At 35.7% G+C, this 18,087-nt stretch overlaps 1 protein-coding gene across 5 annotated transcripts in view; it reads right to left on the bottom strand.

The window, feature by feature from the left end:
* Positions 1-1,349: 1,349 nt before the first annotated feature.
* The window catches only part of LOC135211126 (cyclin-dependent kinase 8-like), a 268,054-nt gene continuing 251,316 nt past the window's right edge, over positions 1,350-18,087 (bottom strand). For 3 of the 5 annotated variants that reach the window (XM_064244242.1, XM_064244243.1, XM_064244240.1), the window contains 2 exons: positions 10,224-10,346; positions 1,350-6,240 (listed from right to left, as the gene is read on the bottom strand). In XM_064244242.1, coding sequence (XP_064100312.1) covers positions 6,157-6,240; positions 10,224-10,346 — 207 coding nt within the window. In that variant the 3' untranslated portion in view covers positions 1,350-6,156. The remainder of the gene's footprint in view (positions 6,241-10,223; positions 10,347-18,087) is intronic. The other 2 variants (XM_064244244.1, XM_064244241.1) reach the window with 1 other exon arrangement.

Raw genomic sequence — 18,087 nt, forward strand, 5'->3', positions numbered from 1 at the left:
TAGCCTTTTAGCTTTATGTATGTATGTCATAAACGCTGGATGAAGTTGGTGGGATTTCAAAATTCATCCAATAGGTATTAGGCACAATAGTTCTAAAATTGCCCAATCTCTGAGCTATTATGATGATTAGTATACTCAAGAAAAAATTATGTAAATAAGCAAAGTATTCTGAATACACACTTCCACATGCCATGTATAAACTGAAATATCTGCCTGTCAGTCGATACAGCAGTGGTTGTCCCATTCACTTCCCCAAGGCCGCAGGCAACAATATATCACACTTTCAAATATTAACCTGTTCGTGCAAGAAATTATTAAAATACCTTCTGTCTGCAGTCACACAACTACAATTTGTTTTTTATTTACCAACACACAAGTAAAAAAATTAATTAAAAAAAAACTAATTTGTTTGGATAAGACCTGTGTAGACTTTGTTACAAGCTTGTTGGTCATGTGCTAATACAAGAACACGATATTAACTGGCACATTTACATGTAACTCGGAAGGTGTAAGGATTCTTTTTGCCTATATGCTTAATGTGACAGAAATAAATACAATATTCCTAAAACTCTATTAAAATTTTTCATTTCACTAGCATAGGTTAAGAAAACATTTATTGTAATAAAAAATAGTTCTTTATTTCATTCAGTTTACAATCGTGACATACCATAATGATGATGTATAACATATCAAAAAGATAAATTACATGAAATGTCAAATTATGTCATTAAAATAAAAAAAAATCAGTTGACTTATAAAAGGCAGTAAGCATACTGTTAAGATGAAACTTCTATACCAAGTCTGCATTGTTGAACACTACCAATTTAATACATTATAACACTAACACTGTAAAAAAGCCACCAGTTACTAAATTCACAAATTGAAATCAAAGGTCTTGAAATTTAACATGAGAAAACCGTTATACATACTAAGATCATAAGTCATGGACCCATTGTCAGACAACAATTAATCTAAAAATTTTACAACATGCCAGCATTATTCAGTATATATCTGAATGAAAAGTAACCCAAAGTAATTTTCATTTTCTCCTAAGTACATATACACTGAAGGATACTCCATATATGAAAGGCTCTGGTTTGTGAGTTGGGAAAGCTGTTGAATCTGTAACAATGTAGTTATAAAGGTACAGGGTGGGTGAGAGACACTCCTTTGCCTGTCTCGCATTTGCTACTTCATTCTCTCCTTTCCCATAAGGGAGGTAGCACCTTCAGCGCACCACTTGCAGTGCAATGTAGGCACTACTTTGCAGCATTCCTTCAACCCCTAGCTGCAACCCCCTTTCATTCCTTTTACTGTGCCTTCATTTACTATACTCTCTTTCTTCTGTGTTACTGTCTACCCTCTTGTAAAAATTGATTCAGTGCAACTGCGAGGTTTTCCTCATGTTAACCGACTCGTTTGTATATTTAGGAAAATACAAATTGCATAAAAAATTTGGTTTGCCCTATAAAATACTACCATTGCCAGGAAGGAGGGGAAAGTCCCAGCAGAATCGAGAAGAAACTGAATTCCATGCACAAGGTCATGCACCTGGCCTGTGCAAAGATGCAATGAAACCTAATTTTCCACTCGGCTGGTGAAAAGTACACCAGTAGTCAGCATTTTCTTGCTATTATTAAACAATGGGCTCAGAGAGAACTTGACCGCCCTTTATTAAAAGAGAAAGGCAGAGAGCAATGCATTTTAAGCTACTTTAATTGATTACAGTACTTTTTGGCCCAACACACCCAGAAAGGGATAACCATTTAATCTTCATTCACTCTTCTTGCAGAGAGAAACAAAGCTTATGCATGTGGATGAAGAGTGAAGTACCCTGTTGGTTCCCAGTAACTACACAACTCCGGTAGCTACCACCAATCCCAAGAAGAATGTACCCAGGGATTTGTGGGCGACATCCCTCGAGCAGAATGAGGTAGAGGTAGTCTGGCTACACCAGGCACCTGCTCTTGTTGAAATGCCAAAAAAATTTTCTGCTAGGCGAGAGATGGTCCCACATCCCTGACTATATGTACTCTTGAGCAGGAAGGGAGGCAAAGTTCCTCTGGTGAAGAATCATAGGCCCTCTTGATAACCTCATGAAGCCAGAAGGAACAGGTATTCTTAGGCATCTCTTTCTTGGAGTGGGGTCATTCCAAATAGTAACTTATACATGGGCCAGGCATCTCATCGGGGTCTCTATTAATGACGTCTGAAAGGTAAAGAAATGAAACTTTCAAACCTCTTGTCAGAAATGAAGGGTTCTCAGTTTCCCCAAGAATCCCCACACCTAAATGCTGAGCAAGACGTCTTTTGGCGTTACATCTCCATAAGATGACTGCAAGAGGGGTTCATGGGGGGGGGGTTCCTGTAAGGCTTCAAAACATCACTACATCCCACTCTGGGGGCTGAAGTTCCCAGGGAGGGAATGACTACTGTGAAAAGATCCAACCTCTGTAGCTTGAAAACCTGAGATAAGGCCAAGTGATTAGCATTTTACTGCAAAGGTAGATGAGAAAATCTGTGATATGTGCAACAGATCTGCAAACCTCTTGGCATGCGGCCAATAAAGGCCACTGGTCATCCAAATACCAGTGAAATTGGAAGTGGAAAGTTCATACATCCAGATTGTCCCAGGGATATTGAAATGCATCCTCCATCACTGCCCATGAGGCTGGGGTATAAAAGTCATTTCATGTCAGGTTGTAAACAGAATGATCATGGTAGACCTTGATACATCAATTTACCTCTGTGCTGTTCTCAATACCTGGGTCTGGTGACTCCGCTGATCTGACTTGGAGAGCTGCCCACTCATGAATCTGCAATCCAAGTGGCACAGGGTTAAAGACACTGTTTGCTCCCTGCTTGTTGACTAGGCAACTATGGTTCTGTTGTCACCTTCTCAAACTGACTTGGAATGCTTGCAACATTAACCATTTTCATTATGTTGCCATCCTCTATGGTGTGTGGTCCATCCGTTCTTCTACGAGTCCAAAACCAGAAGTATTTCCAGAGGAGGGGAACCCTGTGGAACTTATATCTCCCCTCAGATGCCCAGCCCAACCCTCCTTTGACCAATATTTTCCAGATCTCACAGATTTCCTTGCTTTACAATCTTTGATTGTGTTCCCCGGTTACCAGCTTGTACTTGGAAAGTTTTCTTTTATAAGGCTGAAGGTTTGTTAGCTATAAAAAATACAATTTGATTAAAAATTTGTCATATTCCCAGAGGGGAGGAACTGACTGGAACTCCCCATGTCAGGTGTCTGTCATCTAACCACCATGAAAGGTCTCTCACTTCTCAACTCATGGGGATTCGTTGGGAGGCAGGATCCCAAGAAGAAAACACTTATTTCTGTTGCTTCTAAAGCAACCAAAGGTGGTTCTGTCTGTGGGGACAGGTTTTCCAAAAATGACAGGTACCACAGCAGAGTGGGTTGTTTTCACAACAGCCCACTGGAGGGTTCTTATTACTATTTTGTCTGGAAGCATAACCAGATACTTAATCTGCTGCTTGAGGATGAAATCTGACTTCTGCCAGTTGACCACAATCACCATCCCTCAATTGTGACAAGCTAACAGACAATCCCTGGAGGAGGCCAGGAATAACCAATCATCCAGGTACCAAAAAAGGCAAATAACCAAGTTAAACCCAAGGAATTGTCACCAGTCTGGAGCACAGAGCCTAGAACTATAATACTGTCTTATTGGAGACAAAATAGAGGTACTTTCAAGTACTGATGAATGGGTATATGAAGTACATATGTATTCTGAAAGCCTACTGAAATCATGAAGTTGGCCCCTCTCATGAAATCTGAAGTTGCCCTTTCACCTGAAATTTGAAATTGTTAAGTTACCCTTTCTGATGACATTGAATGCTGAACACGCGATTTCCACTGTCAATGGAGTCAGTTGAGCATTCTCCATTCAATGCAGAGATTAATGAATAGTCTCTAAAGGGCTTAAAAGCTTTAAATGAAGAAGGCTTCACTTCTGAAACTGGGGAAAGTGTTTTCCAATGTTCAGCAGCAATACCTTTGCCCCATGGAAGGGTTTGGAAGTTACCTTATGGTGAACAGGGAGTCCCAAAGTCCTCCCCACAAGTTAAACTTCTGCCTCTAACCCCTCCAGAAGAAAGTAGAAAGGCAAACCTGACATAAAACACCAGATGGTGAAATGGCCCCTCTCTTCTGCCATGAGGGAGAGCAAGAAGGACAAGTCTGTCAGGATTTCTTCTTACTGACCTTAGACTTTCCCTTCTTCGTAGGCCAAGTATGAGAATCAAGAGGATGAAGAAGAGAAAGAACAATATCAACAATTCTTCTAAAGGGAGATGGAGGCTGCAAGAGAAGTCACAATGTCAACTTGCTCAGCTACTAGCATCACCACAGCCACTGGGGCATCACTTGCATCAAACAAGAAAGACAGAGGAACACAAGCAGCATAAGACATGATTGGTTGTTTGGTAAATTTATTTCTGTGGGCATGTCCAAGAATGCAGCGAAAATACCCAGAACATTCAAAGTTGGTTGCATTTTTCTCAGGCAGTCAAAGGAGGATAGCTCTAATGTCCTCACCTTAGATGAGAGTTGAACAGGTTTGTAGTTCACGGGCGACATGAGACTCCTGGGGAGGGTAAAGCTATGGGGTAGGATGAAAAGGGATGATAGCAAGAGGAAAGAAAGTTCCAAAAAGATCTGATGGCATTATCAACAGTGATACCCTTTGATAAACCTGGTGAAACATTTATATGCTTCCTCCCCATACTTAACCCACTGATGTGAGATCTAAGAAGCATATTCATTACACAGAAGGAATACCCAAACAAGTAGCACAATTAGCCTAGCTTACTTGACGTGACCAAGAAAAACTGAACCAAAGACAGCAAGCAAGCACAAAATAATTGCACAATGCACATGGCAAGAAAAATGGTAAAAGGAATAAGGAATAATGGTAGTAGGCTAGGCTAGGCTACTCATCAATAAAGCAATGAGCACTTCAGGAAGAGACAGCTGATGGATCCTCTATCAATGGCAGCCAAAGAATGAAGTGACAAGTATGAGGCAGGAAAGGGTCACCGACCTATTTTACCCCTCTCGGCTATTTTAACTACCTTACTACAGAGATTCAACAACCATTCTGGCTCACTGAATACTTCACACATAAGAGAACAAATTATGCGGAAAGTACTGACGATTTTAAATTATACTGAAAAACTAATTTTGACTAATTTTCACCAAACAAATTAACCACAAAAACTGACTATCTTGGCTATAGCAATTAATTACCATAAAATAGTCAACTCGATAGTACACTGATTATTCTAATTTTCATCAGAGTAAGGTCATAACACAAGAACTGAGATTAGATATTCAAATTCTCCCTCCTGTTCATTTTATATTGGGAATATTTATAATAAAGTCCTGTAATAAAACAAACATAATTAAATCTGCATACAATTGAAAACCATCTTATAATTTAACCTTAAGACAACTACATAATTTCAGAAGCATTTTGAATTTGTACTGGTTAACAAAATGACCAAAATTTATCAAATTCATGTTTCATACAATGTTCTTCAACTAGTTAAACACATATGCTCAACAACTTCCAATTCTAAAATAAATTATAGTGATGATCATACATACTGAATTGAACTAATAATTTTACTTACATTATATCATAATACCAGAAAACAAAAGGTTGGAAGGATCTCGCACATTTACAACTTCTCAAAAACTCATGGAAGGCAAACTACTCTAAATTCATACCTTATAACATGTTCAGGATTTATTAATGAAAAGTCTATACACACACAGTACCCTACATAACTTTAATGATTATGAAAAACACCAAAGATTAATATACCTAACTTTTACTTACAACAGCAGAAATATAGACTGCTATTTCTACTTAATTTCTTTTTTACACTTTCAGAACTGGCAACAATAATTTTCTTTGTTTGTTATTTGTGATACTCATGTTGTATGGCAGCAGTATCATTCAAGTAAATAATATTTTTAAAAAAACCACTTCTGTCTACAAAGCTAAAAGGAAAAATGGCGGTCTCTTTAAGAGACAAGAAACGAGGCTACCCAACAACCAGTGGAAGACCCAGTATCTGCTGAATCCATTTGCAACTTTGTATCTATTGCAAGATTAGTATCGCTGGTTGAAATTGCTGCTCTGTTGTGCACTTGTGTAATTCATGATCCCACCTTGCTGAACATGTCCAGGATGTTGCTGTAAGAAAAAGTGAAATGATCTACTAAGACAATTTATGTATAATAAGGAATAAAATGAAAAAGAATTCACAAATTATGAATTACTTTATGCATTTGCTTGCATGTAAGGCCCAAACCGTTTTTCCTAAAAGGGGGGGCTCAAAATACATCAATATGTGAAGTCGAGGTCTTGAGTAGGGAAACCTAACCCAGACACTGTACACTACCTATGCTTGCACCTAGACAAACTCTTTAATTCTGTAATATTACCAGTATTAACTCAACATAATTTTGATTGTAATACTATTATTTATCATCATCATTACAGTAAGATCCCTCATAACTGGTACCCTTGGGACCAGAGAGTTGCTGGTTATTAGAATTTTATGTTTGCAAGAATATCCTACTAAAATGCCTTAAAAGTATCCTGAAATGTCATTTCACCATCAATAAACACCTGAAATGTCATTTCACCATCAATTAACAATCTTAAACTGAAAATTATCCTATGCCTACCTAAATCTGACCATAGTGTGGAGTGTTTTAATTTGAACAGATACATCAGACATAGACACACAAATAGGCATACACACTGACAAAGCAGACACTGAAACTAAGCACTTATTTTGCTCTCTCTTGCTCTCATTTTATAAAAGAATCTGGAATTATTAAGTAGTCCACAGAGAGAGAAAAAAGCACACACACACTGTGCAACTTTAACCTTAATGCAATGCATGTGTGAACATAAGCATATATGTACAAACTAAAAAAAATTACATTTTTAATCAATTTGTATTTTTCATAGCTTACAAAGCTGAGGCCTTAACAATAGGATAATCTTCTCGTGCCAACTGGAAACTGGTTAAAAAACAAAGATTGTAAAGCAAGCCAGGAAGCTGTGGCATCTGGCAACTCATATATGAGATGGATGCTGGTCACTGACTGGGCTTGGAACCTCTTGATGCACCAGTCTTTCTTTAACAGCCTTGGAGAGTTGACTTTTACTTTGCTCTCCAACCCCCCAGCCAGTTTTTCTACCTAAGCCTGTGGTTTGTTTTATATTTATCCAGCCCAGAAGTCCCGTGGACATCAATGTTTTTAGACGGCCATCCATAACTGCCATGATGACCTTCCTTTGGGACAGATGCAAATTGCAGTAAATGTGCCATTTTGGCATAAGCTGAGTACAGTATTGTACCATACTGCATTCAATTAACGTGAATCAAAATACCATACCAATGATGGGAGGGGGAATATAGGATTTGTTATACCTTCACTGCTTTTATTTTTCCCTTTTTGCTTTTTCTTGTGAATTGCAGTAGAATCATCACTATGACAAGAATTTTTCCTCTGTCCTAGCTGAATGCTTTGTCCAAATTTTTCTACCATACTGTAGCTCTATGTTTCAATAACATTAAATGGTTTTGAATAACACAATTTTTTTTCTAAATATTCTCTTCCAAAAATGGGGGGAAGGGGTTGTCTTATATGCCATCACATATAATACACGCTCATCTGTTAACAAAGATACTAAAAAGACTTTATAGAAAACAGTACAGGCACTCCCCGGTTAACAGCGGACTTGGTTAATGCCAACCCGGTTTTATGGCGCCAGACGGGTCACGTTTTGGTTATCAGCACCTAATAGAGTTATGGCGCCATAACATACCTAACAAAGGTGCCATTAACCGGTTATCAGCATCATGATCGCTGGTTTCGGTTAATGGTGGTTTCCACTTATCAGCACCCTGCCGAGAACGGAACCCCCGCCGATAACTGGGGACTGCCTGTGCAGTCAATCCTCAGTTTTCATACTCCTCTCTTTTCATGTGTTTTGGTTTTCGTAGACTTTTTTCGACAAAATTTTGTCTTGGTTATCGTACGTTTCCTGTTTCCATTCTGTTTTGTGTTCTTTGTTTTTGTGCTTTTTGTGCTTCTTTTTATTTGAGTGCAACTGCTAAATATGCCACCATGGGGCTTAAGAAAGTTCCAAGTGCTAGCCTTCTGTAAAAAAAAAAAAAAAAAAAAAAAGCTGAGAAACACTACAGAATTTATGAGAGTACTGTAGCAGTGTTGGACGATATTGCATGTTGATCTCGGTAAGAAAATACCAACAAGCGCTGCTGTTGTTGAATTAAGGCCAGCAGAGGCTGGTTTGAAAAATTCAGAAAGCAAATGGGCATACATAATGTGCCTATGTCACTGATTAAGTACATGTTTGCAAAGTGAAGAATGTAAAAAATTATGTGCGTGTCTCTGTGTTTAATGACACTGCCGTGTTCAATTGTAGGCAAATTTTAAAGAAATGCCAGACACAAATGTCTCTGGACAGTTTTGTTGTGCGACAGAGGTCTAATAAGACTCAAGCTGGTCCTAATGCTAGTAAACAACAGAGGGGATGTAACCTCAGATAGTGCCAGTCAAAAGTAAAGAGAAGTAACCCCAGATAGGTCCTTGAAACCTCAAGTCCTTCTGGAGAGAGATTCCCTTTCCAAACAATAACCTCTCCTCCTCCCTCCCCTTCTTCTATATGCTAACAAGTGTTTAACATAAAGGTAAGTGATGTTACGTCCTCTCTTAAAGGCAGTAAGAAAATAACTAACGGGGTCACGAGTTAGAGGGTTAAGTGGGTGGCTCCACATGTCTCGTGACCAAGCACAGATGCCAATAGTCCCTTGCGTACACAATGATTTTAACTTTTCCGGTTTCCAGCTGGCGCTGAGTATTTATCCTAATGTTAAGACCTCAGGTTTGTAAGTTATGAAAAATACAAATTGGTAAAAATTTGTCATTTTATTCATTTCACTAGTCATTTATATTTCTCATTGTTTTCTGTATGTAAAACTGTTTATTCCCTATAAAATTTAATTTTTAAGAATATTTTAGGGGGTTTGGAATGTATTAATTGTATTTACATTATTCCTTATGGGAATTGTTTTGGTTTTTGTACGTTTCGGATATGGAAGGTTCTGGAACAGATTATGTACGAAAACCGAGGTTCCACTGTACTGTACAAAGATTTTCCTTCTGTCCAGACTGAATGTTTTGTCCAAATTTTTTCTATCATGAATGGATGCTAACATTCTTACATTGGCATGACAATGACCAACCTCTCTAATAAGACTGCAATCCATCTACATGAAAATGTGGTATAGTACCTACATTGCATGCTGGAACATGGCAATGCCCCCCAATGACAGCAGATCATGACGAATACCACGATACTTGGCAGCAACATGAACCAAAGCCACCTCCACTACAAGAAGTCCCTCACCATTTTTCAGTGGAAACCTACTCTCAACATTACTCAGGAAATCCTCCTCCTACCAACCACTGTTTGGAGAACAGATGGATGCCTGAGACAATGCTACAGATGCCCTTCTCCTCAAACCATGAGCAAACCCCCAGTGCCAACCAATCAGTGCCTTCCACAGTTAACCAGACTCACAGCCAATAGGCGAGCTCCCTAAATATGACCAACCAAACAAATATTGTCCCACATCTTTGTAAACCTGTTTTTGGGTATAAACAGAACAACTCTTTCATCACAAAAATGCAATGAATGATTACATTGAAAAGTTATTTGAAAAATTAAAGGCAAAAATAGTAGTATTGAGAAGAAAAAATTATGGCTTGAATTATGCAAACACTGCTGGTGAAATTTAGTAAGCTGTGAATGCCAGAAGTTGAACAAAAGAATAAGGTGGGATTCTGAGTGTGATGTAGAGTGGATGGGTACCAACATATGAATTGTCCCTTTTAATGTTGTAACAGGCTGATGCAACAAGGAGGTTGCGGTAGAAAAACCCAAGTAAATCTTACAGGTAATGTCTTAGAAACATGGGATTGATGGCAGTATTTAATAATATCATTAATACTTCCACCAAAAATGTCCATACAGAATTCCCTAGATATTTCACTTCAAATTAGGATACAAATCAATATGACTGAAAAGATCTAATACTATGTACCAAGAGTTTACTAAATAAAAATTTCACCTACACTTGCCTGATTGGGATGACTTCGCTGTGTCATGTGAGAGAAGCTCTGCTGACCACCCATGCTTCCTTGGTGATGACCTCCCAAGCGAACTCTCTTTGCTGCTGGTTCTCCTCCACCCCCAGCCTGAAAAGACAAGTGACAATATGCAATTTAAAAAATTTAATGCCTTGAAGCTTTAATGATGCTATACTCACCTGGCAACAATTGGCCAAAAGCAAACAAACTCCAAAGCACTGATAAGATAAAGATAAAAGAGAAAAGATGACCAAAACAAAATTCACTGTTTGTTTCAGCAATCTAAAAAACCTAAGACTTATTCCAACCAAAATAATATATAATGTACACTCACAGAATTGAAATCCTTTGTGCCAAATTTCTTTGTAATACAATCATTTAGAAATTTATGTCTATTAACCCCTCAACCCTGTAGAACATTTAATGCAAACTTTGAACAATAATATTTTCACTGCTAAATATGGTAAGGCTGTTAAAATAATAATGGTTACCACCTCACATAAAATGAATACCTTCTAGAATTCAAAAACTATTACCTATCCAAGCAAAACAATTTCCTTTCTGTGCACCATTCCTCAATTCAGCTCTCAATCAAAAGCACTCCACAATAATCAGTCCCATGCCAAAATAAAACCCTGTCAAGTGCTGAAAACGAACCAGTGACATCAGTGCACAAACAAAGTTCAAGCCTCACAAATTTAATGGAAAAAACTATCTTACCTCACTCTCCTTACTACTTACAAGTCTCCCTCATTCAAATACCATTTCATCCTCCCTTACTGACTTCTTTGATACAGAAGTGTCTCTTTTGATGACACTATTCAGTAGAGGCTAAAAGTTCAAAGGACAAAATTTCTTTTCTACCTTCAAAACCAAAATGGTATTATAATTACTTCATAACCACTAATCTTTTATCAGAACTCATGTGAGTTAGAAAGTGGCTTTCAATATTCTCTTTTGTAAGTTTCATACATTATCTTTTAAACACCACAATGGTTATTTTATACCTTAGATTTCATTTAAAAAGACCACAAAAATGTCAAAGCTTTACCATTACATGTATCTTAATATATAAAAACCACACTTAAGCTGTATCCACTGAAATTTAGTATTAACAGGCATCTTGGTAAATTCTAGAAAGCAAAAACACAAAAAAAATTAAATATGAAAAATAACTGGAATACCAGTACAATTCAATTTGTAAATAGACTATTCATGATTTCTGAAGAAGTAAAAGCATAAAACTTGGTATGTCAAAGTTAGTAGAAATTTCAACCAACTCCAAAAATTGTATACTGTAATGCTACAAAGCATAATGCTCTTCAATACGTAACTTCAAACACAATATCATATAAAAGCTTGACCCACAGGGTCATACTCAAGCATATTAATGCTACTAAAGTATCAACAAACATCAATAGTAATTGGAGGTTTCAATCAATACAAAATTTCTTGAAGTATCAGTAGTCAGTCCAGCATTATTCAAGTATTCACAACCATAGAACATGTTATACAACGAAATATTAAATAAGTATGCATCATTTTACACATACTGAAAATGTTTTCAATGAATAAGTTACAGAGAAAGAGATCTTCATGAGTACAAAAGTTTACTTTGTGAACAACTTTGTTTATGATTTCATAAATCTGTGAACTTTTCAGTCAGATAAGATACTAGTATGAACCAAAAAATTTCCAAAACGAAGAGTTAAATTGAAACTTTTGTACTACAAAGCAGCAATGTATGATTAAACATTCAATTGCATTATATCTGTTTTGTAATTACAACCACCTGGCAGCTATTTATTGCAGGAACAGAATACCAAATTAAAATGATAATTATTTTTCCTTATATTATCATGGTATCTGAAAAAACTAAAGCTTTGTACCAAGCTATAACTTTCAATGCCAACCTATGTATATTACTAATCCTAGTTAATTTGTTTTAAATACTGAATCAAAGTTATGTCAATCAAGTAAAAATAAAACTCACTCACTCTCAACTGATACACAAAGTAATGATAGGGGACTATAAAAAAAAAAAAAAAAAAGACAAACATAACATATCGCGCTTCTAGAGGTTGGTCACTAGAAAATACTAAAAATAACAGTTGCTAAAAACTAAGCTCAATTGCTAAAATCTAAGGTTATCACAATACCTTCTTTTATTTAAAATGGATATTTACCCACAGAAAAGAACCTGTAACTGTTGACTAGTCTTACAATTGGTCCACATGAATACTGCTTTTCTGGTTTTACTGTTGATTATATTAGTTTTTCAAATCCAGACTACATTAAGAAAAATGGTATCCTAAAAATATCACCATATACACAATGAAGCCCTTAAGATTAGTATTTGCTTTACATTTTCATTTTAAGATGGCAAAAGCAAGAATATGCATTTACAAAAACTGTACTCCAATGTTTGAGTTCCAATTTTTCTCCAGTCAAGCGATGCTTGGCACATTATTCTCCCGTGAACTTGGGGCAGCCAGGCAGCAGCAGTACTCTTCTGTTCTCAGTCTGCCATGTGGTTGCTAGTGTATACTGCACACCCCTCTCTACAGTCTTCTGTTTACTTCTTCTATTATACCCTCCTGTATTTATGTTGTGATTTTAAGCTGTTGTCATGTAATGCCCTATATATCTCCTGCTCATGGTGAGAAGGGGGATTGCTTGAGGAGAAACTTAAGAAAAACTGGGAAGTATGGTGACACCCATAATGTCTATCAGTAACTATCACACAGGGACTAAGGCTTCCACAATCCACAAACTTGACCATTTTAAAAGATAAGAAGCAAATTAAGAGCATGCTGATGATCCTGCATACATGCAGCACTCATTTAATAACTATTTCAACATTCCTCATTCAAGAAAATGATAAAAAATCTACAATCTAAATACTGTGCATTTATAAAACATCTATTTGCAGTAGCAAACAGTGAAATAATAGGCAGTGTAACACTGTCCAAAAATGTTGACATCATTTGAATGTTTTACACTGGAATTTGTTAAGTATTGTATTATTGGAACACTTTAAATACCCTATATTAATCACATTTTTGTACGCAATAAGCTAACATTTAGAGCCATAAAGCTTCCACTTGACACTGAAATTGATAGTATCAAGTAGTTTGAGTCCATTACGAATCATAGGATTAAAATAATTTTTTTTTTTTTTTTGTCCTGTAGATGCATTATTTATGAGTACAGTACTACACTGCTTTTTACAAATACAGTAATTTTTCCATTAAGAATTCTACTTTAGTGCATATATAAACATATCATTCATCATTAATCAAGAACCATAATATAATAAGTTAAAAACTTATTCTTAAAGAAACAAAATCAAATGTTCTACTCACAAGAATGTGCCAAGGTTATGAAAATGTGTAACTTAATGCTATTTTAGGAATACTGTAGCTATGAATATGTAATTATTATGGTGTGCATATTAGTACTGAATACAGTACGTATATGAAGAACCCAATGAGTGTATTTGGAGTACATTATTAATAATTTTCATTAATATGAGTGCATATTTTTTCCATTAGTAGAACTGGAATGAAATCTGAAAGTTTGGTTATTTAACTCAGTTCTAACAAATCATGACTACATAATTACGGTATATTACATTGTGTAAAATAAAAACATCAGTACCATAAGTTTGCCACTAAACACTTAAATGGACAGTAACAAGCACAGTCAAGTCAATCTGGAATCACATATTTAAAATCATCTTTATTGTCACTTCTGCATTGCTTATACTTAAGTAAATATTCTTTTTTTGTATATAAAGTAATGTTTCTGTAAAGATTTTTATTTTACATCAGCTGTCTTTGTTATTCATTGTTACTTAAGAACTAACCTACAATATGCTGAAAAATCAGTCTTAAAGAAATGAATAAAAATTTATGCCTTCTAAAATTCACTGAAAATGGTGACAAAATTTTGTAAGAATTTTACTTTCGGGAATAAACACTTTTGAAAACATTATCATGCTGTGTCTATTATGTTACTCAATATATGAAGAACCGAATTTTTCATTTCTTTGAGTGCAAGATTTTCCTGAGTGGAAATGGAAAGCACTAAGAAATATATATACATATGTATTGTAGTGATTACAACATATGTATTGTAGTGATTACATTTTTGCAGTACTGCTAGACACTTAATGTGAAAATAATAAAAAGTACATTCTTGGCATTTCCTTCTAAGATGTTCTTTAACAGTTTTATGGAAATTACAAGTTTTTGTTTTCATTTTTTGAGTTCCAGTAATTCTATTGTAAATTCCTTTCTCTACCTTTATTGTAATAATTATAGTATATATATTTACTAACAGAACCTCACTGAAACTGGATGGTATCAAGCAGAGATATTTATTTATTAAAAAAAAGTTACAAGCTTTTCCCCACTGCTCAAGTATCCATGGATACTTGACAATGAGGACTGTTAGTCCACGAAAGCTTCTAACATTTTTTTTAATAAAAATTTTTTTTAATAAATATTTTCGCTTGATACCATCCAGTTTCAACGAGGTCCAGTTAGTAATTGTATAAGTGCACAGAATAATTGTGTGAAAGGGATAAAGTTAATAGTACACATATTTCAACAAACTAAAAATACAGCAGCAACAATATGGCTGTCCCATAACATTACAGTTATTTTTAAATTCCACTATTTTTGCTTTGCTATAGGTTTTCCAAAACTAACATCACATCTCAAGGAGGACCTGTATGTGCTCGACTTCCAAGAGATGGCATAACAATATGTACTAAAACCTCTTGCCATCAGACAGAAAACAATAAGGAATCTTTGCTCAGCTAATAAGATCTTGGCTAAAAGTAAACAAAAAATAAAAAGAATTAGATCTGGACTACAAGTAAAAAAAATAAAAATAAAAAGAACTCATTCATAGTTATATGAATTAAAGTAATAAAATGGACTATGATGATCAAAGACCACTCATACATTCTTTCATATGTTGACACAAATTTCTTTATTATCATTAAATACTTGGGGAATACTGGCTCTTTTAAAACAAACATTTGCTATTTTCACACTAAACCATCATGTTGGGGTAAAAGCAATCCATTTACCAGTTTAAACGTGAAATGATGGATCAAAAAGTTTTCTGCTGCTTTGGTCACATATGACAGAACAGTTGTGAAGTGCTTTAGTTACGGAGACAGGATGATACCAATGGTGGTTGAAGTTCAGAATATTAATGGATCAGCACTTTGAGGTTCTTGGTTTACAGACACAGGTTAGCGAGTAAGCTATACAATTCAGCAATGGATTAATGGTTTAAGGTGCTTTGGTTATGAAGGTGGGTTGATGACAAAATTGTATCATTCAGAGATGATGGATCAGTGCTCTGAGGTCCTTGGGTCAAGAAGACAGGTTGGCAAAAAAGATGTTATTCAGAAATGATGAATCATTCCTTTGATCATGTTAGTAATATAATTCAGAAATGATAGATCAGTACTTTTTTGTCCTTGATCATAAACATGTTGGCAAAAAGCTATAAAATTCAGAAATTATGGACAAATACTTTGGGGTCCTTGGGTCATGTAGACAGGTTGGTAAAAATGTGTATAAATTAGAAATAATGCATAAGTGCTTTGAGATGCTCTGGTCACAAGGGCAGGCTGGTAAATAGGCGTATAATTTTTTTTAAATCTGGTAAGAAAGATGTGATACAGACCTCAAAAGTTTTACTTTGGCACAATGGCATATGTACACTCGACAAGAAAACTGAAGATACAGTTTTCATTAGCTTTCGTTCATCGAATTTCCCATTTGTTTTTACTAAAAAGACATATCGCTAAATTTAATCTAGAATATGAAAATACATTGCAAATTGTATCATATTAGTTAAAACTGCCAAACAAAACCGTTCAGATACTTAAAAACACGATATATGTCCGAAGCAATTGGAATTTCTCAGATGGATTCGTTCATAGAGATCTGGTAGATAGAATGTGAATTTCTGATTGTAGTGCTATGTATCACGACGACAATATATACTCGTTTTCCTTCATGAACGGGGATATTATTGTATCATTGTAAGTGGCGAATGCAATTATTTAAAGCTTCTACAAACTCATGTTTGTATTCCAAAGCGTTTAATGTTAGCTGACGTCAATGGCAGCCAATGTTGCTAAGGCTAAGGTAGGTTGAGTAAATCTAGTTGCATCCGCAAGAGCGTTTTCTATGATGAGGAGGAGCCCTAGAACTTCGAGCGGGAAAGCGCAAGTCACTGGATACTGGCTTACGTAACGGATTTCACACTTTGATTACTTTGACGTTGACATGGATCGAATGCTAGTTGCTGTTTACAAAGTTACCATCTTTAAACATAAATCTTTATCAAGGTTATTAAAGTTGCATGTCAGCTCAAAGATTTTCTGGCTATATGCTCCCATTACAAAGCAGATCATAAATGCATTTTTTTGCTGCGAGGCTGAAAGATCTCTCAACACATCAGCATCATTTGCACGATATAAAACTTTAATTGCCTGTGCAATACATATTGAGTTATTTGTGGTAATAACTATTTTTAGTTAACACAGCTTTTTTCGGGAATGATTTGTGGATGAAACCCGATTTTTAAAAGTACAGATTACATCAAGAGAGCAAGAATGACCGCAGCCTGTGTCTAAAATTTTCCACGTCTTTTTACAATCTTTGAATGTTATGGCAACTGTCGAATGAAATCAAGATTAGGGTATGAATTTCTTAGAGAATTAACTTGAATATTTTGATCCTTCAAATTTTATCTAGCATAGTGCAGCACGATCTTGGCAGTCATATCACCCTGTTTCCCAGGTATCTGTGCACCGACTCACCGCTCTTTCTTCTGCCTTTCCCTGTCACAAGTCCGTCACCAATACTATAATTTCTCTCTCTCTCTCTCTCTCCACTTCTAAAACATACTTTAAATATATATATATATATATTACCACCCAATCTCCCAAAGAAAATATAATGAAATTAAGTAGTTATAAATAGGCTTAAGCGTTCACGTAAGCAGATTTTGTTCTCTCTCTCTCTCTCTCTCTCTCTCTCTCTCTCTCTCTCTCTCTCTCTCTCTCTCTCTCTTTTAAAGCACATTTGAAAAAATATTATCACTCAATCTCTTATCACTCAATCTCTCAAAGTAAATATAATGAATTAAGTACCGTATCTCTATAGATAGGCCTAGGTTTGTGCTCTCTCTCTCTCTCTCTCTCTCTCTCTCTCTCTCTCTCTCTCTCTCTCTCTCTCTCCCCACTTTTGTCAAATTTGAAAAAAAAATATGTCACTTAATCTCTCCAAGTAAATTTAATTAATTAAGTATCTCTATCAATAGGCGTATGTTTGCGCGCTCTCTCTCTATCGTCATAATATTTCATTCTTTATTGTATTGTTCCTCACGATTTCCACAAGTACTGACCAAATTTTAAAACACTTTCTCTCATTGTTTAAGATCCATCTTCAATTACGCAATGAATGTTATGTCAGTTTAGTGTTAAACATTACTTATAAATAAGGTTTCACAGTAGGTTTTAAAAAAGGATGATCGATATTCTACCCTGAACTGACGTTAACAAATCAACATTAATGAATAATATAGAGCCTGTTTCTACATTCAATTATAAATTATTAAAGGACCTCTTCAGAATCTTTATGGTGTAAAGTTAATGGAAATCTAGAAAGCAACAAACGCTATGATTTTGAAGCTCCGCCCACTTTCTAGAGTTGCCAGGTGTGGCATTATTGAACACTATATGTCCGAAGATTTAAAAAAACTGTATCTTAACATTCCTTGCCGAGTGTACTAAGATGAAATATCTGAAATGTTC

Source organism: Macrobrachium nipponense, chromosome 4, assembly GCF_015104395.2.
Source record: "Macrobrachium nipponense isolate FS-2020 chromosome 4, ASM1510439v2, whole genome shotgun sequence".
In the NCBI taxonomy this organism is placed as follows: domain Eukaryota; kingdom Metazoa; phylum Arthropoda; class Malacostraca; order Decapoda; family Palaemonidae; genus Macrobrachium; species Macrobrachium nipponense.